This window comes from Lissotriton vulgaris, unplaced genomic scaffold, assembly GCF_964263255.1.
Source record: "Lissotriton vulgaris unplaced genomic scaffold, aLisVul1.2 SCAFFOLD_1690, whole genome shotgun sequence".
In the NCBI taxonomy this organism is placed as follows: domain Eukaryota; kingdom Metazoa; phylum Chordata; class Amphibia; order Caudata; family Salamandridae; genus Lissotriton; species Lissotriton vulgaris.
In genome coordinates, this window is record NW_028241971.1 from 55680 (window position 1) to 83298 (window position 27619).

At 42.1% G+C, this 27619-nt stretch overlaps 1 protein-coding gene across 1 annotated transcript in view; it reads left to right on the forward strand.

The window, feature by feature from the left end:
• Positions 1-539: 539 nt before the first annotated feature.
• PSMD7 (proteasome 26S subunit, non-ATPase 7) overlaps positions 540-27619 on the forward strand; it is a 42363-nt gene continuing 15283 nt past the window's right edge. Inside the window, exons 1-5 of the mRNA XM_086948210.1 lie at positions 540-717; positions 15816-15907; positions 18382-18474; positions 20962-21059; positions 25006-25086. Coding sequence (XP_086804336.1) covers positions 644-717; positions 15816-15907; positions 18382-18474; positions 20962-21059; positions 25006-25086 — 438 coding nt within the window. The 5' untranslated portion in view covers positions 540-643. The remainder of the gene's footprint in view (positions 718-15815; positions 15908-18381; positions 18475-20961; positions 21060-25005; positions 25087-27619) is intronic.

The window sequence follows — 27619 nt, forward strand, 5'->3', positions numbered from 1 at the left end:
ACACCACTGCTAAGCGTACCTCAAACCATGACGAACATAAATAAGGGTCTATGTTGACGTACTGTTTCGCCGTTGCTAGGGGCATTCCTCTAATAAGAATTGCGCAGAACACTAAAAGAAGATGTCGTTTTGCAATAGTAATGTGACCCAGACAGCGCAATGAGAGGTGCAACAGCCGCTATTGTTGCCCACACGAATGCAAACCCGCCACTTCGCATGTTTACGGTGTACCGTATACATTTATTAAGTTATATTTTATACTAATACCAAATGAAGTTTGGAATATGTAACGCAATCTCAAAATGTATTATTATTTCGGACTTTTAATTTACTCGTACGTACTATTTGATGAAATTCAAATTTGCATTTCCAAATTGTTTCATTTTTCACACAATTGTTGGTGGAAGGGCCCAGATACATTGAAATCCACCATTACAATATGGCCACACAGGATTGCTTAGCAGTTCGGGCGTCTTCTGTTTTGTTCGCTACATTGGTCCCGCCCATGGTTGGGGAAGCGCTTCCGGCGTGGGTTTTGTGACTCCGGAAGTGACTTTTGATTACTGGCAGTGTGGTGCCGGTAGAATACTCTGGTCGTATTTGCTTTCCTTTACCCCTTAAGCGCATCGTTCCGACGGTCAGCATGCCGGAGCTCGCCGTGGAAAGGGTGGTGGTTCATCCTCTGGTGCTCCTAAGCGTTGTGGACCACTTTAACAGGTGAGGCCCGGCATATCCTGGCTCAGCGCTGACTCATGGCAGCCCTCAATACTAGGGAGACAAGCAGGCAGAGCAATACGGCAAACTGACAAGGGGTCGAGTTGTCAGGAAAGAGGTGCAGAGCAAAGGGAGACTATTTCACTGCAAGGAAACCCTTTTAAGAGGAAGTGAGCCTAGAAGACTTTGACATGTCATGCGCGCTCTCCCGATGTAAGGAGTTAATTCATTTGGCTATTCCTCCTTTTGTGGCGAGACACTAAACACATAATCTTGCCTGCTCTGTCCTTGGCTCCACGGAATGGCAGATTGCGCGCCCTTCAAGTTTTAATTAACAATAACAGTACACTGCAGTTTTTGAAGTACTGTGTTGGTAGTGGGCCTGGTGTAACGAGCACTCGGTGTATTGTGCTGTTGGTATATGTATACTGTTAATGTGCCCGCTCAGTGTTCTCTTTCAGTAAAACATATGTGATATGTCCATTCCACTGTAGGCAGATAAAGGTAATGTTGATGAGACCGCACTATATAGTTAGAGTAGCATTACACCATCTTTTGATATCCCACATTGCAAACCCAATGTTACTCAGTTTTGTGGAGGTGTGCAGTCAGTAGCATCAATATGTACATTTTAATAATTATGAGTTTTTGATGGGTGAGATGAAATGAAATGAAATGAAAATGGTTCTTTTATAGCACATGGCTACCCGGAAGCATCCCAGCGATTGAAGCCGCGGCGACAGAGGGTCTAAGAGTGAGAGATGGGATCTGATTGTTTAGTTAGTTTCCGGGAAAAAGCCAAGTTTTTATTTTCTTGCGAAATGTGAGGAGATTGGGTTCCTGATGAAGGGAAAGGGGCAGAGAATTCCATAACTTTGAGGTATTATAGGAGAAAAGGCGACCACCAGAGCGGGCCTTGTAGATTCTGTTGACTTCTGCCAGATTGAGATCATTGGAACACAGGTTCCTGGGCATTTTGTATGGTTTAATCAGGTTAGTAAGGATCGGGGGCCTTTGCCTTGGAGATTTTTATGAGCAATAAAAAGGGCCTTGAAGTGTATCCGTTCTTTTATTGGTAGCCAATGGAGTGATCTTAGCGCTGGTTTGGCTGAGGAGCGGTGGTTGGTGCTCGTCAGCAGTCTAGCTGCTGAGTTTTGGACTACCTGGAGTTTGCCGATCACAGAGAGCGCGTTACCATAGTCAAGCCTGGATAAAATCAAGGCCTGAACTAGGATCTTTTTGGCTCTATCAGGCAGTTGAGGCAGGATCTTGCATATGGATCTTAGCAGGCCGAAACAAGTGGCCGCAGTTTTCCTGGCTTGTACTTTAAATGAGAGATCCTCATCTAACCAGAAACCTAAACTCTTGATCGCGTTTCTTGGGGTAGGACCAGCGCCCCTAGACGGGGGCCATAAGGTGGGGGAATTATGCCTTCTTGCCCAGTAACATCAGTTCGGTCTTCTCGTTGTTGAGTTTGAGCTGAGACTGGCCCATCCATTTTGCTACCTCCTCAAGGCAGTCACTGAAACTCGTATGGGGCAGATCAGCCTGGTTCAGAGAGACCACGAGCTGCGTGTCATCAGCATAGTTGATTGATTAAATTCCGTAGGGGGCCACTATCTCAGCTAAGGGAGACATATACACATTAAAAAGTATGGGGCTAAGGGAGGAGCCCTGTGGAACCCCACACTGCAAGGGTATCGGCGATGAATGGCAATCTCCCTCAAATACCTTAAAATACCTTTCCTGAAGGAAAGATTCAAGCCATGAGAGGGCATTTCCCGAGAACTCCGATTGGTGGGCTGTTCCGGTTTGCATACCTTTCTCAAATTGCTACGCTATCAAATACAGGCTCCATACTCGTACTGGTGAGGGGTACACTAAATGTTGCAGTACGTCTCACCCAGAGACTGAAGAAGTATAATCACATCGCCCACATCCTGTTGGAACTCCATTAGTTCCCCTTGCTAGTCTGCACCATCTTCAAAACCAGTTGCATCATTTACACAGCCATGGCCAGCACCCCCTTGCAAGACCATACTCATCAGGCGCAGACAAAGAATTATAGAAAAGAAGAAAAAAACAAGGAAGCAGAACTCTTACATCTATGCACCTACGATCTGGAACAACAGTCCACTAATCTATCCGGACAGCTGCAATCAGGAAAGAGTCAAAATCTCACCTCTTTAAAGAATGCTGCATAAACCATACATAACTCATGATCCCATCGTAATGTTAAATTGAGTAGCCTTGAAAGGATATAAGCCTATGAAAACCTCATTAAACATTGACATTGCCCCATGCTACCACATTATGCAGACATTGGTCTGTGCCAATTTCCTAGCTATGGATCTAGGAGATGTGTGTATTAGTCATAGTATTTCCTTTTAACTTAATTATCTGATCTTGCAAAACTCAAGTTAGTAGACCTTAAAAGTGGACTTAACCTCAGTATAGGTGCTGTAGAGTGCATGATGTTTGTAGATGGTTAAATGGATTTCAGGATATGTTCATGCATTTAATCTCTTTTCCAAACTGGTCCATTTCTGTCAGCTTTTTTCAGGTCACACCTCGGCTGTCCAGTGATTGCTCACATTTCAATCTGAGCAGAAAACATTTATTTAATCATTTTTTTCATTACTTGCTGCTACATTGTGGCTGTCTGTTATGATTTGTTAGCTGAACCATAAGTATGTCAGAAACTCAGGATTTGCAAATAGGGGCACATCAAATCAAAGTGGAGGTAGCCTGCATTTTTTAGGCCTGTGTTGGATTTAGCAACAGTATCTACGCATGCTGAGTGATTGCCGAAAGTTTTGTATACTAAAAGGAGGCTTGGTGAGATTTAAAGTATGTTGAAGAGAAAAGGGGCTAGAATATGGCATTGTGACTGAAGGTTCTCATACACAGTGAAGGAAAAGTGTCCTGTAATAAACACTGAACATTTAAGTGTTGCTATTGTGAGTCTCTGGGTTCCTTTTTTATGCTAAAAGAGTGGGGCTTCATGTAAGGAAAAGGAGGCACGTCCTTATTCTAAAGCAAATAGTGGTTTGGATTTAATGTATAGTGAGATACTTTATTGTGATATATAGTAAATGGACAATGGCCAGCAATGTTTAGAAACAAATTAAGGTATATTGAGATTTAGTGAAGGAAGGTGGGGGGCCTTCTTTCTGTTGTGGATTTGTAGTTTAAAGCTTGAGATTTTCTTTACAGTGTTAGCAGTGAGGTGTTTAAGATAGTTACAGGTGTGTGGACTTTCATTTATTTTTATATCTAGTGCTTAAACTGGGTTGGGTGACAGTCCTACTTTGGATTTCTGTGTTGTACTATTTATAAATACAAGAAAAGAAAAAAGGGCTTTAACAGCACACCACGTATTACTCCCTAGTCATTAACATGTGTATCACATCCATGGGTATGAATAACCCAATTTAGCTCAAATGTAAAGACATTGTCAACAACATTAATCCAAAATATAAGAGCCCAGGACATATAGTAATCTTGCTATTTGATAGTCTTTATTCCAAAAAATCACTTTTATTCATTAAAAGCTCCCAGCACGCGACTTGCCGATATGTATTTCGTCTTATCATGAAGACTTTTTCAAAGCATAAGAAAGGTGTATGTCACAGATATCAGGAATGTGTAGGGAGCAAGCCTGGTCACACCTACAATAAAAGTGAAAGGTCACCACCTTGTAACTGCGGCCTCACAAGCTCCCAAAGTGATAGTGTTTTCCTGAACTCACATACTATAATCAGGGCTCGAAAATTCCACTCGAGCGCTCGCATAGTCGAGCTAAATTCAACAAGGTCAAACTGTTTTTAGGTCCTACTCGCCCTTTCTGGCGAGTAGGAAAACAAACCAACTTTTGTCCTCTGTCTGTGAAAACGGAGCAAATGTTTACAAGATGACAAGATTTAAAAGCATTTTTATTGCTCACAAAGTTGATGGCAAATAAAGATGCCTTTAAATCTTGTTATCTTGTCACATTTGCTCCGCTTTCACAGACCGAGGTCAAGTGGGTTGCAGTTAGGTCGAGGACATTTTTTAAGGTAATAGTCCTGCAGGACTAGTATAATTTTTTGATTTTTCGAGCCCTGTATAATAGTACCCCAAAAGGCGAAATCCGGTGCTGAAATAAGCAGTACAGTTGCCGATACCCTTAACTGATGAGTAATGTGCCAAATATGTTCTAATCTGATGAGCCGAGGTAAGAGTCAACACCCCTTTTCTCAATCTCAAATCGGCGAAACCTCCAATAGTGCACAGAGGCCAGCGCGTATTCTATTCAAGTGAGTAGTAAAAAGGAAAAATCCCAGCTGGCAATCAAATTAAGACCAGGTCAAACCTTGATGAGTAGTGACCTTCTGGGCAGCATGGCCCGCAGAGATAGTATGTCCTTCCAAAGCAGAGTACAGTACTCATTGTCATTTTTACTTGTGCATTTACTTTGCAGTATGTTGCATTATAACTTGCCTTATTAATTTCTCCCTTTTCTTTGTTAAGGAGGGAGATGTTGTAATATGATGCTCAGCATTGTGATTGTAGTTTAGAATGTTAGTATTCAGAACGTTAGTGAGAGAGTTACGGCAGTTGCTGAAGGGGCTGAGCATGATACAGGCTGCTCCTGGTGGGGTTCGTAATTTATATTCTTAATTACCTAATAAACATCTTGGAAACATCTTCTACTGGATTCTACTTGATTGTCCATCATATTACATTTGGTACCAGGAGTGGGGCAGACCTCCACGTTAATTTTAAAGACTTTCTAAAGGGAAAACGAAACGAAAAAAAAGAAACTTAAAAGATAAGAATCTATACGGAGAAGAAATCCTTTCACTAAGTTCAAGTATTTTGGCACCGAGAGCCCCACTAGTGACCGTCCATCGGTCGCCTACTACTTTTATGTGCCAGTTGCTGTTTGTTTTCTTTCTACCTTTGACTGCTGCTGACCGGTGAGTGTGACACGTTCCTGTTGCAGAGCAGATTACACATCAGTCGCCCACACTTAACCAGTTCGGGGAAGGAAAGGCGAATGGACGACCTTTAACCGAAGTACAAGTGTTAGCAGTTCTACAAGTGAAGTACGTGACCTGTTATCGTTCGTCTTCATCTGCACTGCAGATCTCTCAGCTACATCGCGTTTCAGCCGCCTTGCCTGCTCTTCAATGTTTTCAAAACTTCATTTCTTGAGTTACCGGCAGCCTAAGTACACTTCCCACATTGCTGACAACCTACAGCGCACAAGTCTAGTTTCGGACTTAAAGGTAGGGTGCAGCCCCTAGATGAACTGCACGACAGGTGAGCCCATCTTATTTGCTGCGTTTACCAGAGTGCTTTATGTTCCGTACTGTTTCACCCTTTGTGGTCCGGCACATAGCGTGTCATTTTATTTCATTTTTATTCATTTTTTAATTCTTTCTATACCATCCCACTACCTGACAGTTAAACCGCTTTACCAAGTTCAAAACGCGCTCGAGCTTCACAGCGAACGCACTCAGCTCATGCCACCTCACCTGTTTCCGTGCCACCGTGTCTTCGTCATCTTTCACTATGACGTGAGTCTGCCTCAGTGACACTTGGAAGCACGCTTTTGACGGGAACAGTGACATTTGGAAGCACGTAGTTGACGGGAGCCTTCCGGCATCTATCGCGTCGACGTGCAGCCATTTTAGTTTGGCACTTCACATCATGTGAAATCTTCTTTGTTCCGTCTCCGTACGTCATTTTAACATCCTCATTACAGCGATAGGCACGCTTTATTTTGGATTTGCCTATTTCACATCAGCAATTTCTACAGCGATAGGCACGCTTTGTTTTTGTCTTTTCAAAATGCATTTTAGCATTTTCATCAAAGCAATAGGCATGCTTTATTTTTCAGTTGTTTATTTCACAACAGTTTTCCAACCGCGATGGGCACGCTTTACCTTATGTTTGCCTATCACAATTCAGTCTTATTTTTTACAATGCTAGGCACATTTTCCACTGTTCTCCGCTGTACCTATATTTTGATTTTGACTCAAGGACCTCGCATTGATTTATTGGATCTTTCGCAGGTACTTATTTACTTATTTCCTTTGTGGTTTGAATTTGGATGACTCCTCACATAAAGCTCATCTTAATCTGTCTCCTTGGAACTTATGACATTTTTGACAACTGTGCTATCTGCAACATCTAATGGTTATGTTAATCGTTTCACTTCAATAAGGAATGATAGTGACTTAAAATGCAGATTTTCATACCCATGATTTTAACAAGTGTTTATTCTTGCTCCATCAGCTTATGTTTTACATTATGCAGATGTAATTAGCTTTAGAGTCATAATTATTCTTGCATGTTTTCTTCCTACTGTAATTTGAATTGTTTTATTTGTCATATTTTAAAAAGTATATGTATTTTATATATATATTAGGGGGCATTTCACTGCTTTTACTCTTCCATGTGGTCATTCTCCACATTTGTTCACTGTTTTCTTTCCAACATGTTTGAGGAAAACCTTAATGTTTCGTGTGGTCGTTCTCCACACCCAAGTGGTCTTTCTCCACTTCACAGTTTTACTGTTTTACGTGGTCGTTCTCCACACCCAAGTGGTCTTTCTCCACTTCACAGTTTTACTGTTTTATGTGGTCATTCTCCACATCTATGTGGTCTTTCTCCACATCTATTACTGTTGCATGTGAGTTGTCCCACATTTGTGTGGACATCTATGTACACATCTGTTCAGTCTCATGTCGTACACTGTGTCATGTGTCTTTTAGCACACTTTTTTTTCTCTCAAAATCTCAGTACCTTATTTGTTGTTAATTTTTCTCTTCTTTCTGCACTTTTTACACTATTCGTGTCAGCCTGGCCAGTTTTCATGGACTGTGTATCTAGTTTTTTGTTGTTGAAGTGAGGGAGTGTGTGTACTCTTTTGTGTGAGATAGTTGATGCGAGACTGTATTGTCTTTTGTGCTTTGTCTGCTTGTTCTATTTTCTCTATTGTCATTCAAATTTTTTTTAATGTTTCACTATTAATCTTTTGACGCTTTCACTTGTTTCCAATTTTCATTGTACCTTGCCTAGCATGTTTTCTCTTTTCAATTTATAGGAGGGAAATGTTGTAGTATGTTGCATTATAACTTGCCTTATTAATTTCTCCCTTTTCTTTGTTAAGGAGGGAGATGTTGTAATATGATGCTCAGCATTGTGATTGTAGTTTAGAATGTTAGTATTCAGAACGTTAGTGAGAGAGTTAGGGCAGTTGCTGAAGGGGCTGAGCATGATACAGGCTGCTCCTGGTGGGGTTCGTAATTTATATTCTTAATTACCTAATAAACATCTTGGAAACATCTTCTACTGGATTCTACTTGATTGTCCATCATATTACATACTTGTGCATTATTCTATCAGATGTTCTTGTGACTGGCTGGATTCAGTGTAGTTTCTACTCGAACAGACCAGTGTTTAGGCCGGGGCTCATAGTTAGTTTGACATGAACCAAAGTGTCATTTGTACCTGTATGGAGTCATTAACAAGCGTAACAAGGAACATTTATTACACCGTTGTTGCTTCTGAAAGAAGATTTAGACTGAGCAATATTTTAAGTATTCACTTTTGAGTCACAGGTTAAGTTTGCTTCTGGTGTGTTGCAGAAGCAGTGAAAATCAGAGTAACCCGTAAGGTAGAAGTGAAGGCAGTAAATATTTTCCTTGCAAATTATATGTGCATGGTTTGAGAACTGTGATTTGGCCCTAGTGCTGTTACACATCCATTCATAAAGCCGTCGAGGGTCTCTGTTTTTCCCCTTTCAGAAATCCTCATCCCGTTATTTATTTTTATTTCTTTGTCATAAAATACTCTTTTACCAAATTGATTCCAGTCGCATGTCCGCTTATACAACCTGTCTAGGCTCAGCTGGCAAATAGGCAAGTAGTTTATTGTGAATGCGAGCGTTGTGTTGTTGGCTGGCATACCATGGCAAGTAATTCAGTACAATAGCAGCTGGGGCTTTGTATTTTTGGCCTGCAGTATTAACTTTCCAGAAAGACCTGAACTGTGTTAAGTCAATGTCTGATGTCCAAAGTCCCCTGTTCTGGGCAGATGTCTGGTAGGATATAAACTTTGCATCATGTAGACACTGCTGCAATTATATTTCTCGACCTAAAAAGTAAGGAGATCAATCAGCCAGTTTTTATTCGAACAAAGCCACCTTGGGGATCCCCACAACTCGCATGATTGACATTATTATAGTAATAAAAGAGCTGCAGAAAATCCTACAGTATTTCACACAATTTTACTGGAGTCACATCCGAAGGACTCCAGGTTAATTCACTTCTTGGTTAGGGACATGATTTTTTTTACCCATGTGAAATACCCTAAACCATGGTTTCAGCTAGTAGGCATCCCAGGGAAGTTTTGTGGTTGATGTCCGAGCCCGCTGAAAGAACCTTTAATGAGTCTTAATCTGTGAGTGCTCAGATATTGGACATGAGTGTGGCCAGAGGCGTACTTTTAGCTGCTTGTTTGGAAATGAGAAAAACACTCTTTAATGGTGTGTTTACTCTGTTTTGGTGTGGCAGTGACGCTACCAACATGCAGAGAGTTTTTGAACCTTTCGAAAGGCTTAAGAACCAGTGAGGACAAATGCCCCTGCAGGTACTAACTAGAAAACAGTTGGAGTGTGAGATTTCTTATAATTGTCACTGGCCCTGAAGAACAGTCAAGACTTGATCCTCTAAGATGGGCTGTCAGAGCTGTCTAAAGCTGCCCTGAGAGGGCGTTCAGAGTGGGTGGACCACTTCCAAAGGAGAAAGGGTTTTCTTTGTCTTTAAATAATTTGCAGATTTGTCCAGCATGCTTTCTTCCATTTTCGATTTCTGTGCAGTTCTTGTCAAAGCCATGTGGTGAATTTGTCATTGGTCTGTTGTGAAGACTTGAAAGGGGTCAGTGTAGGATCAAGGTTAGACAGATTCTTCGCTAAAAATAAGGCATTGTGTAGACCACATGGCATCATGTGAATGTTACTAGCTCCCAATCAGACAGAAGTTTTTGAAACAAACTTCTAGTTTGTGACCTTTTTAGCGCCAGCTCTTTGGTTAAGAAAGCCCTATTGTGAGCTTAAATTCCACCCCACTGCTTACCATTGGTTGGCTTTGTTATCACTCTCATCATAGGTTCCTCCTCACTTCAGTAGTTCTCCAAGAAGCTGAAGACCTAGCTCTTTCAATAACTCTAGAGCAGAGGTCTTCAAACTTTTTGATGCCGAGACCCCCTTGTAAAACCTTTTTAGGCGTAAGGACCCCCTTCCGACAAAAGTTTCTAGAAACTGGTACTCCTCATCATCAACTTTTGACAACCATAAATGCGCCTGTTAGACCTCATCACATCCCTCCATCATTCATCCACCCAGTTTCACACATCCAACCATCCACCCTTTCATCCTTCCATCCATACATCCATCCTTCATCCATCCAATCTTTCATCCTTCCATCCATCCATACATCCATCCCTTACCCATCCACCCTTCCTTCCATCCATCCACCCATCATTCATCCACCCACCTTTTCACACATCCATCCATCATTCATCCATGCAACCTTTTATCCATTCATACATCCATCCTTTCATCTTCCCATCCTTCACCTATCCACCCTTTCATCCATCCATCCACCCACCATTTCATCCTTCCACCCATCATTCATCCCCCCACCTTTTCACACATCCATCCATCCATCATTCATCCATCCATCCATCCTTTCATCCATCCATCCTTATCTGTCCACCCTTTCATTCTTCCATCCATACATCTATCCTTCACCAATCTATCCTTCATCCATCCACCCTTTCATCCTTCCATCCATACATCTATCATTCATCCATCCACCCTTTCATTCATCCATCCACTCATCATTCATCCACCAACCTTTTCACACATCCATCCATACATCCATCATCCATCCATACATCCATCATCCATCCATACATCCATCATCCATCCATACATCCATCATCCATCCATTCACCCATCCTTTACCCATCCACCCTTCCTTCCATCCACCCATCATTCATCCACCCACCTTTTCACACATCCATCTATCATGCATCAATGCAACCTTTTATCAATTCATACATCCATCCACCCTTTCATCCTCCCATCCATACATCCATCCTTTACCCATCCACCCTTCCTTCCATCCACCCATAATTCATCCACCCACCTTTTCACACATCCATCCATCATTCATCCATGCAACCTTTTATCCATTCATACATCCATCCACCCTTTCATCTTCCCATCCTTCATCCACCCTTTCATCCTCCCATCCATACATCCATCCATCCTTCACCCATCCACCCTTTCATCCTCCCATCCATACATCCATCCACCCTTTCATCCATACATCCATCCACCCACCCTTTCATCCATCCACCCATCATTCATCCCCCACCTTTTCACACATCCATCCATGCATCATTCATCCATGCAGCCTTTTATCCATCCATACATCCAGCCACCCTTTCATCCTCCCATCCATACATACATCCATCCATCCATCCACCCTTTCATCCTCCGATCCATACATACATCCATCCTTCATCCATCCACCCTTTCATCCATCCACCCTTTCATCCTCCCATCCATCCATCATTTATCCATCCACTTTCATCCATCCATCCTTCATCCGTCCACCCTTTCATTCTTCCATCCATACATCTATCCTTCACCAATCTATCCTTCATCCATCCACCCTTTCATCCTTCCATCCATACATCCATCATTCATCCATCCACCCTTTCATCCATCCATTCTCCCTTCATTCATCTACCCATCTTTTTACACATCCATCCATCATTCATCCACCCTTTAATCCATCCATTCTTCCGTCCACCCTTTCATTCTTCCATCCATACATCTATCCTTCACCAATCTATCCTTCATCCATCTACCCTTTCATCCTTCCATCCATACATCCATCATTCATCCATCCACCCTTTCACACATCCATCCATCCATCCTTCAGCCTTTCATCCACCCATCATTCATCCACCCACCTTTTCTGTGCCTCTCTCATGGGGGGGGGGGGGGGGGTGGTATCTCTCTGCGTCGTCTTCATTCTTTTTTCCCACTCATGGGAGGGCATCTCTGGGCCTCCCTTCTGGGGGCGGGGGACGTGTCACGGGACCCACAGCTCCAGGTGCGCAACATCCATTGAACTCAAAGGGATACACTACAGCCCGCTCCCCCCAGACCCCACCCCCCAGCCCCCTTCCCCAGCTCGTGTATGTGAACCCGGCTGTAACAGCTTCAGGGACACACACAGTCACACCCAAGTACTTGACAGGTCTTTAAAAGACCTTTTACTTCTTAATGAGGCGTTGATGTTTTTCACACCTCGGTGTGAATTAGGCCTCTGCCGTGAGCACCCTCGATCAGCCCAATGCCAGGAACTGCACTCTGCAGAATCTGCGACCCCCTTCCCAGCCCTCCACGACCCCCCTGGGGGTCGCGCCCCACAGATTGAAGACCGCTGCTCTAGAGGGACCACGTGCCTACACATATGCTCAAGGTGCCTGGATACCCTCACTGGTGATAAGTACGCTTTACACATTGACATAACATTAACTTACTTCTTATTCAATAGCTTGCTTTTCCTCTTTTTGTGTTTGTCCCTTTCTGAAGCATATCCTCTTGCAATTGTTTTGATTGGCTGCTTTTTATTCTTACACTGCTCACTTTTAGAGAACAATTGTTTCTTTTTGTTTAAGCATTTTATGAGGGAGTGTGTTTGTTTTTCTACGTCTATCCGTTGTGTGCCTCTCCCCCACCAAATGCATGCCCTTCGGCTCTGTACTCTCTCTTGTATGCTTCTGGCCCCACGCTCCCTTCTTCCATGTTATCTCCCTTGTGCACCTCTTGCTCTTCCTCCCAACTCCTTTGTGTTGCACTGTTCCTTGTGTGCATCTCTCTCGTGCACTTGTCAAACTCTCCCCCTCTGTATTGCTGTTGCCCAACCGTCTTGTTTTTCACCTGCTCTTCTGTTGCAACCCCATGCTGCAGTCCATTTGTATTTTTATTTTTCACAAAAAATCTCATATTTTGTATTTACTGATCCATGTGGTGTCCACCATCTTGTATCAGCAATTAAGAACACAATTAGAAAATTGAGCCCCATCATTCTGTTTGCATGCACTCACAAAATTATGTGACTGGCGACAGTGTTCATGCCATCACTTATTATTGATTTATTTTTTTGGGTACTGATGGCTGATGCTGGCCAGTATGGCCAAAAAGCGTTTTAGGATTTTGTTGATGCTGCACAACATCTTAACACTGCAATAGCAAAACCACTAGGCTCAAAAGCTAGACCTGTTGGCTTTGGCCATACATATTTTGTTCATCAAGGTTCACTTTGGAACTAACGTTTACTGGCAGGACTGTAGATGTAGTCATAATAAACTGTGGTAGCTTTAGAAATGCTTTTGCATCTGTAAATAAGTTAATGTATGTTCTGGTGTGAAGGATTGCTTAAATGTCAATTCGGCCTGTAATCTAGTTTTACATTGTTTATATCGGGTGATTCATAAAGGTCAGAGTGGAAAAGCCCGGATCTTACTCCACTGGGAATTGTCCTATGTTTCGAATGTATTTTCCACTTTCGTGGAATGCTAAATCAATTCCAAAGGCACTCTATGTAAATTGGCACAGTCATTGTTTTCCCAGGAGTACTTCTAGGCGTAACGTTTATGCATAAAGAATGTTTATTAAGTGGACAGTGCCACATTCGGAAATTTAATGCAAACGAGCATGGTACATGTGTTGCTACTTTATGTTTATTTTATTTTTTTCAAGGGATAATACCTTGTTTCAGAACCTCCACTTGGCTGTGTTGCGTTTTTAGGTTGAGCTTGAGCAGCGCTTTCACTTGAGCGCCACAGTTCCACTTGAGCGCCACACTTATTTATTTAGCTAGCAGCCCGCCCCAGCGTTGCCTGGGGCATCAGGGGCAGCATTTCCCGATTCCGGCAGCGTTGCCCAGGGCAGAAGGGGGCTGGGGGCAACATTTCAGGCTTGGGTGCACTCCCGCCCCGGCCCCTGCCCGCCCCGAAATAGCCCAGACTGCCCGCCTCCCGCCTCGCCTTTGCCTTACCCCGCCCGCCCCGACATTGCCCAGACCGCCTCCTGCCTCCCGCCTCTTGCCTTACCTGAGCCGCCGCTCTTCCCCGCGCTCCGGACTTCACCGCCACTCCTCGCTGCTCCTCCCCGCTCGTCACCGCTCCTCCCCTCCTGTCGTCATCACGCACGTTGCAGACATCGCTAGGTCGCAGCTGGCGCTACTTTTAGGGGACTACTATGTTTTTAAATTTTAATTTACGATTTTTTAAAATTTTATGCAGCCTATGTCCATCTACACACCCTGAGGATTACAACAATGTATTTGGTGTGTGGATTGGCGCTGTGGTTCTCGAGTTTACCTTGCCAAAAGGTTTCTGTTCTCTATTTATAATAGTAGTATAGATTACCAGTGTGTGCTGCTTTCACTTTAGCTGCAGTGTTACAGAACCATGCGAAAGTAATACATTTTTTTCACTTTGGGTGAAGGCGTCCCATACGCGCTTTCACTTTAATGTTGGCTGCGCCCCTATCTTTAGACGCTGCTTACTGTAATCTGAATACGAGAGCTGTTTCTAAAAAACGTGGGGGGGTGGCCACCATTAAAGTGGTTTTGCATTTGCGGTAGTTTGAGCTCTTGCCATTAAAAATAACAATGCCTTTTATATATGTGTTGTACATAAAATTTACAATGCCAATAGCGTAAGCGCTTGCAAAATCGAGACCCATTGCATTGAAAATGCTTGTTATATTAACCATTAAAAGCAATTACTCATGTCCATGACAATAGTACTTTTGTGTCTCTCCACTCTGGAACCTGCCTGCAAAGAGGAATGTGACTAGCCACTAACATATGGGTTTGTGGGCGGTTACTTATTTTTAATTTAGTGCCTCCTTAGAACGCCCACAAAAGTTCTATTTGCTTCCCAATTTGCAAAGGCAGACATTTCCCTCTGCTGGCGGCATTAGCAAAAGCCATTGGCAATGTAAAATTCAGCATTTTGATTCTGAAATTCAGAATTCAAATTTGGTATTTATTGGCACACTGCTTTAAACTTGGGTGGACAAATATTTTTTATGATTCATGCTATGTATGTTCGATGTTGGAATGGGACACACACATTGGATATTCGAGAAGACATTCAGGCCCAGGCAGTGGCTTTCAGTGGTCATAGGATAAGGTTCAGAAAGAGAGAATACATGCATGTTAGACTTTGTAGAATTCAGATCTGGGCTTGTTAACTGTCATGCATTGTTAACTATTGAAGTTTCTTAACATGTGTATGACTTTGAAAAGGTTCATCTTCTGAAAATAGCTGATAACTAGGAATCCATAACGGCTACATCCAGGTTGCAAAAACTTTTAAGAAGCCAGTGTAAACCAATTTTTAAAATCATTTGACAATTTACAGCTTCACATAACACAGTATATATTCTTTTTCAGCCGTTTCTACTAACCCAAAAAAAACAATTGGTCTTCATTGTTACAAATCCCAATTTAAAATGAATTGTACATTAATTTTGTTGATTCTCCCAACAGAGTGCTCCATATTAGCTTGTATGTTGAAGCTTTCTCCATGTGATTCTAGCTATGTCACTGTTACAAACGTTTACTGCGAAGTATTCATGGTTAGAATACACTTAATAGTTCATGTTCTACTTTAATCTTCCTTTTGGTCAGAGAGCTGACTTAGCCAACACCGATTTTCCAGCATGGTTATTTGAAATCACAAGGTTTCATTTCCAAGCTTGGACACAATTTTCAGTAGTTATGTACTTACTCTTGAGACAGGGGTTCCCTGTTTGTGAAGATGTGTGCAAAAGAATCAAGTAATTGATTCTATTTTTAAATGTCCTGCACCCAGATATTTAAAGGCACTCGGTAAAAAGTCTTAAATTTAACATTCCTGTGGTATTGCCAGTTGTTTCATTTTTGGCACACACATACATGTCTTCTTCAGTCTTGTGCAGTGATAATGTGTTTGTACTTGAATCTCTTTAGAATTGGGAAAGTTGGGAACCAGAAGCGAGTTGTTGGAGTGCTGCTTGGCTCATGGCACAAGAAAATATTAGATGTATCCAACAGTTTTGCAGGTGAGTTTAACGTGCTTCAAGAGATCAGTCAACAGCCCATTGCATCTGTGCTGTATTCTCTTCTGTTTGAATGCTACTCAATAGGAAAGGGTACCCATCCCAGGCCTCGAAAATCTACTCACCCACTCACAAATGCAAGTAAAAGTTGATCAGGTCGAGCTATTTTTAGCACCCCTAGTCGCATCTGGTGAGTAAACTTAGGCTGGAAAGGAAAAAGTGCTCTGTTCATTTAGAAAGCGAATGAGCAATAAAGATGCCATTACATTTTGTTTTTATCTTGACACATTTGCTGTCTGTTCAAGAAAAGAGGTCAAATGTCAGCTTGTCTTTTAACTAATTGCTGCTTGGAAAATGAGGTTTATTTTTCTCTTACTAGAGTTTGAGGTTTTTGTCAAGTGAGCTGTCTGAAGATGTCAGTTATTTTTCTCTAACGCATGACATTTAAATAAATAGCCTGTACATTAATATTACAATATTTCATAATATCAGGAATTGCAAACCCCCTTTTTGTATTTAAGTGTGATGCAAACGGGAGTAAAACAAACCACAACACTTTACTTGGTGATGTGCAAATGACAAATTTGAAGAAACTATATTTCCAAACATTATTGTTTGTACACTATAGAGTTTTATCAGTAAAGCTGAATGTCACGTTTGTTGCCATTTCAATGTAAAGGCTGCTAATTACAAATGACCGTGTGTTACCACTTCATGCTTTAGTTATGTATTGATTCAAAGTGGTAGCCTTTAAACATGATTTGAGAAACATTCCTGCCCTGCCCTGATGACAATGCTGTTAGTGAACTAAGAGGCAAACCAGGGCTCATGTGTATCCTATATTTGGCTAGATTTGTTATTATATGGAATTTTAGTCTGTTAGATCAAATAAAATAGTTTTTTGTAATGCAAATACGCTGAACTGGCACATTTGGAGGTGCTCTCATATGTGATCATGAAGAAAATAGCTGCTCAATGAATTCAAATATTTGCCAATGATCACATCATTTGAAACCAGTTTATGGGTCAAGAGCATTACAAATTGGTCGAGTAGATTATTTAAGTCACTAGACTTGCAGGTATTGTTACATTATTATGATTTTTCGAGGCCTGCATTCATAATGTCCAGGGGTTTGGCATAGATCCATTATCATGTCAAGCCAATGATGAGGCCCATACCGTTATTAATCACCCTGTCGTATTTGAGGAACTGGGTGCCATGTACACTGTTCATGTATATCCATCTACACATAATTTCTGGCTTGAAACTTGCTATGTCAGCACAAAGCAATGCTGAATGCTTTTGCTCAGAATTAGACAAACACACAAGTTCTTGATTACAGGCAATTGTGAGGTTATCTGTGGGTAATTGTAGTAAGTTTGCTCTGGCTCAATTTACTGTCCTACACTATGAGCACTTATTTTCCAGACATGCGCACACACACAGAATCTATCTCCTGCCCCCCTTGCCTACCAACCAACAGGCTTAATGTAATGCTAGTATTTGTTTGATGAAACCTGATTTTGCTATGAATTGAGTTGTGGTCCCTTTTTATCTATATGAATGGTGAGCAAAACACCTCACCTGGGCTATACTCTTAATAATTCACAGCAAGGTATGTTATTCTTTATTAATTGTGGATTTGGGTTGTGCAGGCAGCACCCTCTTCAGCCGTGCAGTATGTATGCCACCCCCTGATTGATGGCTCAGCTAAGTGAACATCATCCCCTTTAACTAGTTTCTTAACGGCCTCAGTCCTCCTGCATAATCTTTGAGAAACACTATTTCTGTTTAGCTGATTTCTCATGACCGGCTACTGTTGATGGGTATTATTTCTCACGGTAATTGTCTGTGGAGCATTATCTGTGTTGTACTTAAATCTACTTAAATGCATTTGTGTGTAACTCTTTGTGTTGGTGTTCATTTGAAAAACCCAAGGCTTATCTTCAGATAGTAGTCTATCATCACAACCTGATTGGCTGGAAATGGTATTGAAAAATAAGAGAAAATTGGTACTTGAGATGAATGAAGTTCACTGCTCACCACAGATGGGAACATGTCACTGTGTTTATGCTTTTTACTGTCTTGCTGAGTACCTCTGAAATTAATAATGGTTACACCTGTAATTTGCAGTACTGAAGAGTCAAAATCTGCACAATACATGATCTTATTATTTTTAATTACTTAATGAGTCTTTTTTTTAGCAGTTTTCGGCCATTTTGGAATTAGATTTTGTTTGCACTGAACGATTCCCAGTATTTAGGAACGGATTGTTGTTTTGCTGCTATTAAGAAATAGCTAGATTAATTTAAACCAAAGACCCACCTACAAACCCTCAATTTTTTTTAGTGTTGCTGTGTGTTGATTGTTCCTATTGATCTTGCTTTATCAAGCTTATCCATGCACCCACTGGTTGCTTACATCAGATTTCATTCTATTTCTGCTTACTAAAATAGTTTCCCTTGTTCCTTTTCAGTACCTTTTGACGAGGATGAGAAGGATGATTCTGTGTGGTTCCTTGACCACGACTACCTGGAAAATATGTATGGGATGTTCAAGAAAGTAAATGGTGAGTGCTGATCACTTTTGATGGGAGCTGGACAAAGGTTTCGTAAGTGAATATTGGCAAAACTTTGTGGGAGTTAGCACTTGATAATGTCTACGCGCCTGAGTTTTAGTGATCTTTAATTTAAAGCTCCCAAAATACCAGCTGTCATGAGTTTAAGGGATTTATAGTGCTACATTGGTAAAAACTTTCTGTAATGTAGACCATGCACCAAACTTTAAATATTTCTCTTCCTGTACTTGAAAGTAATAAGAATCCTTGTTGCTGTTCCTCTGTTTTCCAATGAAAATCCTTTAACCCCTTCCATGCTCATGACGGAACGGTTCCGTCATGAGCGTCGGTTGAGCTGTGCTCATGACGGAACCGTTCTGTTATGAGCCGAGAGGCTCATTAGAACCTTCAGCACAGCGCGAAAATTCGCGCCGCGCTGAAGGGGTTAAAAAACATGCTCAAAGTTCTTCTTTGCCATGAATAACAACACTGCAAACAAGACTATCACAGTAGTCTCCTACTAAATTTCCTAGTTGATCACCTGCTTTTAATATAGGTTGTTTTTTACGTCCCTCTAAAGTCATCCCAGATTATCCTCTCCTTTCCTATTGTGCAGCTATATTATTTGAGGCCTTGGTGAACAATAAAAAAAACCACAGAAGAGCTTATTTAGACAGTCCCCTGGTGTCTAAAATAAAAATCACTGTTCCGTGGTACTACAACGGTGCTTAGCGTGGCCCTGTGTAATTATGTGGTGTTACACTCATAAGACTACTTGAATACTCAGATTGTAGGCAGTGGACCAAAACACAAATCAACACCCAAACCATTATTTACCTATACTATTTGTGGTGCAATAGTATGTCCTTGTGTGCAATCCTCCACATGAGGATGCCACCCTTCCCAAGGGAGTACAGAACAACAAAACGCAATGGGAGCTGCACCACAATAGAGCGCACATCTGAATTGAAACAGTATCCCAATCTAATATGACACTTTCTTTTAAATAATAGTATCTATATTGTCCAGATGTTTTGGTTTCTTCCTTTATTCTGGTATATTCCATTCATAAAAAACCATCAGCCAACATGTTTCGTCCATTTAAACATTGAACTTCTTCAGGGCAGCTAAGATGTAAATCGCCTATGTCAATCCAAAGATGTGCACCAAAGGTCAAGGCGCAGTTTCCAGTACAGGTGCCAGTATGTGGCATATGTATGGGACTATATAAATAGTGGTTAAAGTGATATAGACCGGATCAAGGCAACCTCTCAAAAAGGTGATATGTTGCTGTTGGGGATGCAGATGTTTTGTTCAGATGAAACAATCAGAAAATCAGACTACTGTTTCGAGAGTTGTCACTGCGACCGGACGTACTTCAATTATCATTTACTGATGCCAACAGGATTTCTTTCTGTTCTTGAATCAATCACTAGTTATAAAGTGTGCATAGCTTATTCTTGCAACACATGCCCACTTGCGCGTGAAGTAATCAACATGTGTTGACATGAATCAAATGGGGTATTCTTTTCAAGGCTTTATTTTACTGTCTAAGTATTAGTACTAGATGGCCTCGGGTATATTCTACAAACTATTTGGGATGTTGGTGGAGTGCACCTTCTTAAAAGTTTTTGAGTATTTTTATTTATGTCCCTTAGGTAGAAGTAGGTTGATTATGTGTACCTGGAATGTATTTTCCTAGTGAATTTTATAAGGACTTTTCTCTAGTTCGTGTTTCAGGGCTTGATGCCACCTGAGCCTCTGTCTTTGATTGGTGACGTAACCTTGCGTCCATAACTGCAACCCAGTTCGATTCCCCCTTATGCTCTCTTTACAGAACAAGTTTTTGAGGAAGATATTGTGACATGGTAGAATATGAAAAATGTTTTATAATCAAGGTTTCCGGTTTTCAGTTAAAATAGATTATAACCAATTAAACACTAATGAAAAGAATATTTTATTTTCAGTAGAAACTGGAACAAACTGGAGTTTGCTGCATATTTACTACTTTGAAGCCCTCTGATGTCAAAGTAGTAGAAATACAACCTCTACCTCGCAGTGCTTTAATGGGATGGCTGCTCCACTATGTTCCACCCTCGCCATGTAAGCCTCATAATATCTCTGTTTGACTTTCACAGAGTCCCTCGCTCCATAGACCTACATCCACTTGCTTTGGACACATGGCTCACCGATTGTTTCAGCTCGCTGTTCACTGTACATTGCTGTGTAGTGGTTAGCAGGTTTGCAATGGAACTACGAGCAGGGTCTCGGTCCAGGGTAAGAACTACAGCCTTGATGCCATCCTCCTTCACAGAGACTTGGAAGGAGCTTTGCTTTCTGAAATCTCCAGTATGAACCCTAAAAAAACCAACCAGAATTCCCACAGAAAAACTGAAAACCGCAAATCTAATCTATATTCTGCAAGATACTTCTGTTCTTAAAAACAACAAGCAAGGGAAGCTTACATTCTTCTAAAACTTTAACTGTTCTTATTTACAGCCAGAGAACGGATAGTGGGCTGGTACCATACAGGACCCAAATTACACAAGAATGACATTGCCATCAACGAGCTCATGAAAAGATACTGTCCAAACTCCGTGAGTACTGTTCTGCTTTGTCACTTGCACTCAATGACTTGTACTTGTGTGTGTGAGCTGCTATCCTATGTTTCATAGGTATAACCAATCCAGATGTTTTTAGGTCTCGCCTGTCAATGCGCATGCGCATTGCGCTTGCGAGACTATAGGGGCTTAAACAGACTTTAACTAGACTGGAGATTTGATGCTGTGCCCGTGCGCTTATAGGTCAATGCGCAAGCTCATTGAGCTAAAATGCGCGTGCACATCATCAAATCGCCAGCCATCTGTTTCCCAGCTTGGCGCCTCCGCTCCTGCTCTCTCCTGGCTGCTCCTCCCCTAATTATTCAAGGCCTGCCGGCCGTACTTTCACTTTCACGGCCGGCAGGCCGTGTCTCGTTTTATTTATTTTTTGCTTGGTTTTTTTTGTTTACCTACCAAGTAGATCCTGGCTGTTTTAACCTTTCCTCATTGTAACTTTTGTTTTCCCCCCTCACATGCTATATTCTGTTTTAGGGTTATTCTAATTTAGCTTTTTAAATACCTTGAACTTGTGCCTACAGTATACAGACCTCGTGTGGTTGAGTCGATGCTTTGCAACGGTGTCAGTGGGAGGAATCGGCCGGCCTCTGCTGCTGGCCCAATGTTTTCGGTCGTCCCACTGGCAGCCTGCCCCACAACGTGCGATGGGGGAGGGGTGCTATTGGGTCTCATTTGCATTGAGTGTAGTCCCAGAGAACAAGGCCCGCATTGTGCAGCAATTACTAGCCGTCACAGCCCAGGGGGCTTGCGGCGTTTGAATTGTAGCTTTCTCCAAGGTTCCTGGTTGAAGACCGTTTTATGTTGCTGGGCATGTGTCTGTTGTCTGTTTAGGTCTCCAAGGTATTTTAATATGCCCGCGGTGTGTCCCATTGGTGTATTGTGCTTCGACTAGTTCAGCCTCGGTACACAACCAGCCCTACCCCATACCTAACAGTCCTCCGCTCTGTTGATTGGCAGACACGTACCGGCACTGGAGGTGATTGTGCTACAGTTGTGCTCGCCACAGATTACTCGAGTGGAATGGACTGCGAAGAGCGGCCATGAGCCTGGCTCGTGCGTCCTCATCCCTTTGAGGCAGTACTTCTTCCTGCGCGCTCCTCACGGCTGTCAGGCGCAGCCCCATTTCGTTTGTAGTCCTTTAATGGCACTTCATAAAAGCGGTGCGGCCTCTTGCCACTGTTAACCTTTGTGTTTAGCAGCAAGGCAGTGGTAGTGTGGCACTTGCAGAACAATATTGTTTGGGCCTTCTGTTGATATTTGCAAAAAGATTACAGTCCTAGTTTTTGATTGGCGTCCCTGTTCATAGTGAACACTTTTTGCCTGGTAAATAAATAGTGTGGGCTCCGTTCTGCTCTCTGTTTGATCTGACATAATGCAGCACTCCCTACATCCTAAATACGGATTTCACGTGGTTCCGATGTCCTCAAAAAGAAAAACTCAAATCGTTCTTTCTTGGGTTCGTTACACCTTTCTCCAAATTGAGATTTCTTTCAGTTTATTTCTCACGTTACCTTTCCAAATCACTACACTCCTGCGGTCAGAGTAATGGCCATAGTTAAGTTTAATTCAAGTATTCCTTTTTGTCATAGTTGTTTTTGTGGTTTCTTTAAGTCCAGCAGGAGGCCCTTCCTGTAAATTCCAGGTTTGGACTGACTTTGAGATGTTCTTATTATGGAACTTAACTCTTATGTAGAACGGAGATTTAGCTGTTGAACACTGGTTTTCTAGATGCAGTTTTGGCTCGGTTCTGTGTGACCCTCGGCATGGCATGTATTTTCGTTTTACATTTAGCCTTTTCACTTGCTGAATGTCCTTGTATGATTACGTGAACTCATCCCTCTCCCTCCTCATCATAACGTCCGCTGTGCTCTGCTACACTATCAATTGATGATCATGTACGTTTATACTTCTGTATTTGCATGCTTCCTGCACATTTACACATTACACTGGAAGTTAGTGTTGCATTGGTTTCTTATGAGAAATGGGGTCTGGAAGTCTTTAAGATGTCCAGATGAGGAGAGACTATTGCATAACAGTAGTACTTAGACCAGTGGAACGGCGAGAGTCTCTGGCTCAGTAGCAGTTTAAAATCCGCCTACTCATTTTAACATTTGATTTACTGAGGTATTTTACCTTGCACATGAGACTACTGTCCTGCCGGTTGCTCTAAATGTTTTACCAGTTGAGCACTGGACCAGGAAAACTCAGTTTACCATATGTTACAAATATTTATATGCCAGGATACAACTAAAGGTTGGTGGCAGGTGATTGTTGGCTGTGGAGCATAAGCTTTTTTTTTTTTTACCTACACCCTTAGCTTGTGAAAGCTGCCAATGGATTTACACAGATGGCACGTCTGTGTAGTTTGTCATATATGGTACTCACAAATTCCCCTATAGTGTAGGGGGCAGATGTGTGTCTGTAGAACTGGCGTTCTCTATGTATATGCGAACCCCCCCAAACAGGTGGGTTGCCATTATAGGCTTTCAGGTAGCTGTTTCCCACACCCCCTCCCCCCTTCAGCGTATCTCTTATCTCCCCATGCTCAACAGGACATAGTTATCCATGTTTTTGTGTATCTGGCTTTGATCAACTAAATCTTCATTTTAACAGACTAGTTGTACTCGCCTAACTGTATCATACCAGTTTGCACAGGATAACCAGTGGTCTGCAAAGAAGCAGTGCCTTGACATATTCTGTGTCCAAGGATGTGGTCACTGCGATGAACAGAAAACCACAGCATCACGCGCAACCACAGCATCACTCAGCGCAACTAGAGCATCAATCAGCACCACCACAGCATCACTGGTTCAAATATGTTCTTTCAATGTTTCAAGCTGTTTTCAAGCTTTCAAGCTTTATTACAAATCACAAAAATATGTTAATATTTCACTTCTGTTCTTGGATTTTCGTCACAATAAAAAACACTGAACATAATCTTCACTAAAGTTATTTACAAAAGTTTAAGCTATTGACATTACAAATTAAATACATTATTTAAGTATTATTTAAAAAAATTAAAAGCCATTGTTAATTGTAATATCAATACATCTAAGTCACGTAAATACAAAACATGTTGCATTACAAATGCTATAGGTGTCACATTTGCGAAAGTTATAACTATTGGCATTGTAAATGACAAAGCTATTAACTTAGCTATTTTAAAAACCAACACATAAATTTAAAAAAATCATTTATAAGACCAATAGCTCAAACTTTCCTAATGCGAGACCTATTGCATTTCCAATGCTTGTTTTTTTGCCTGACAGGATGCTTGGAGATTGAAAAATGTTCAAAAAAGAAAAACTTTATTCCACAAAGGGAAGCCATGTTTATTTTCTTGTGTTCATAGATAGTATACATTTTGATTTATTGACATGAAAAATGTTATTTTCAGGTTGCATGTATACATTTAATGGCATAGTAAGCTCCTCCTATGTTCAGCCCCTTCTATTGGCCGTCCTGGTGATCATGAAAGTCTTGTAGATTTTTCATTGAAGATAGTTCAGTCTTTGCCAGTAGTGACCTGGTGAAAGACCAGTCTACTGCAGGGTTTGAGCTACAACACTTCCAATGTGAAGTGCAATGTGATGCTGCTGTATGTGCCCTCTAAAGGCTCCTAGTCTTTGTTCTCTTCAGCTTTATGTGCAGTGACTGGACAGGTCTTCCACTATGAATAGTTGCTATTGTGTTCCAACTGTGATTACCAAAATTCTACTTTCTGTATTGCCAAAAAATCGGTGTCCTGTTGCATTTTTAACAACTACTTTTTGTGTATGTGCTTTCTACATCAGCTCTGATCTGAAAACCTTGTGAAGAGAGCACACTAAATAACTTCTTGTAGATTATAGTTATGCACTGTTTTTTTCATTTAACCCTTTGGAAAGCTGTAGTTCACTAAGACGTAAATCACTTTTTCTTTCAGGTGCTTGTGATTATTGACGTGAAGCCAAAGGATCTTGGACTTCCTACAGAGGCATATATCTCAGTGGAAGAAGTTCATGATGTGAGTTTGCTTTAATCCATCTCTTCCTACACTACTTATCTGTCTTTCTCTCTTTTCATATTTCATAACGACTCTCCTTCTGCTTTTGCGATGGTATACCCCCTATTCCTCAGCTTGTGCTCCATATCCTTTTTCAGCCCCTCTTATGTTGGCTCGATGTCTGTTATGGTTCCTGTCATCTGCAATCTTGCTGGTATCTTTATTTCTGTGTACTTGCTATTCTCACATACCTTTGGCTCAATTATTCTGCCCGAACGTACTTGTGCTCTCTGTCCTGTCTGGTCTATTTTTATTCCCTGTCTAATTTAAGCGCATTTTCTGCCCCAATTGCTCATGATGATTTTCCATCCTTTACTCCGAACTGTTACTCTTTTGCCACACACGTTCCCTTAGCTTCCTGTCCTTCACTATGCCAACTTTTCTTGCCCATGCTTTTAACTTGCCCCTCTCGTTGGCCCAGATTTACAGGACTCCTTGTCTACACCTCCTCTTGATTGCCTTTGATTTCAATTAATTTGCCCTAAGAGAAGGCATGCTGCCCCAACCTCTTTACCAAGATGTTTTGCATTTAATGGCAGCATTTTCATTGTCTGCAACTGTTTTTAGCATGCAGTGTTGTCAGAAAAACACAACGTTGACTGCACCATCTTCATGAATTCAGGACCTCCGTTCTCACAGCAGAGTGTTCCACTATTTTGTAGAGACTACTTTGCCAGAACCAAAAAGCACTATACTGAAGAAATGAAGAGTTTGGTAGAGAAACAACAGAAATAGTTATTAGCGAGAGAAGACAAATCATGTGAGCAAGGCAGAACAAGCTTTGGCAAAGCCAATAGGTCTGGCCATGGCCAGTTAGTGAGATGGCTAAATTCCTTAGCACACTTTTTTTTGGTAATCAATTTTATTGATTTTGTAAAAAGATGGTGATATAAACATAAACAGTACAGCATGATCAATAGCGCCAGCAAATATGACATTTGGCAAGTAAAACAATTTATTACAGTGTACACTGTTGCTTCTCCAGCTTCTGCGGTACATATAGAGTGAGACTTGGAAAGACAAGGAAGCTGATTAGTCTTGCAATCCCAACCAATTATCTCAGATCCTCCTGTGTTTGGGCGGACAGCACCAAGTCTCCTATAGCGGCAGCTCTTGTGCGGCTCACAAGTCCACTCCCTTGCGCCATTTAGTTATAGTGGGCGAGTGGGATTCCTCCATGCCATTGCGAGATCTCGTTTGGCCACTACAAGGGCAGCCCCCAGAAACACTTTATCGACTCTCGAGCCATCTAACCCGCCTGTGACACCCAGCAAAATATTTAAGGGTCAGTATGGGACCTCCCACCCCAGCACTCCTGTGAGTTCTGTCCCCAGGGCGACCCAGGAAGAGGCTACACGTGGACAGGACCATACATTGTGAAAGAAATCTGCAGACTCAGCATTGCATCTTGTGCATAGAATTAGGCCTGCTCTGTATAGGCGGGCAGGGGTAAGGTAGGAGGCATGCAGGTAGTAAAGCTGGACTAGGCGCAATTAAGTTGAGACCGTGATAGTCTTGGGAACCATCAAAGCGCCTCTCCAATCCTCCTCCTCCTAGAGGGCCCAACCATGTCTCCCATTTAGTTCTCAGTGGGTCAAGGGAAGTCAGGCTGTTATTAGTTGGAGAGCGAAAAATACTTGAGACTCCACCCCTTCTGAGGCCAAACATCATGACTTGGGCTTCAAGGGGACTGTTATCGGGCAGAGTTGTGCCAGGCTGTATGTGTGTACCTAGGGTGTGGGGGAGCTTTAAGCATCTGTTAAACTGGGACGGGTGAAGCGAATGTCTGGCTTGCAGATCAGCAAGGCGCGGATTTGGTTACCCACCCACACCTCCAAGCTGTGAAATGCCAATGAGATCCCAGCTCCCAAAACCTTCCAGGCCGACCCACCTCCCGCAACCATGTGCCCTGCCAAACGGGTGTCTGCTGAGTCAGTCTGTCCTTCAATTGGTGTCGCAGAGCGGCACACCAGGCTAGAAGCACTGCTTGGGTCATCGTGGGGAGGTCCCTGGCGAATGGGTGATCCATACATCAGAGCCTGGACCCAGGAGAGCCCCAAGTCCCTGAGCTCGGTTCTGTAAACAGGATCTGACCACCCCCGCCCCCATTAAACCAATCGTGTATTACCAGCAGGCGGGTTGCAAGTTAATATAAGACCAGATTCGTTAGACCCATGCCTCCGTCAAAGGGTGGGATCTGTCAGAGCGGGATCGCCATACGCGGCCATATGCCATTCTAGAGAAAACTTATAACTAGACTGGCTATTCCTCTGAACCAGGCACGGGAAATATGGATTGGAGTGTTCTGAATGACTTTTGCGGAATCTGGGAAGGATCTTCATTTTGAATAGTGCCATTCTCCCCAGTGGGTTGAGCGGTAATTTTTGCCATTTCTGCAGGTCGAGTTTGGTTTTGGCGACCAGAGGAGTCATGTTAAGTGCCCAAGCTAGGTCAGGAAGTAGGGCGACCCATATACCCAAATATTTGAAGGATT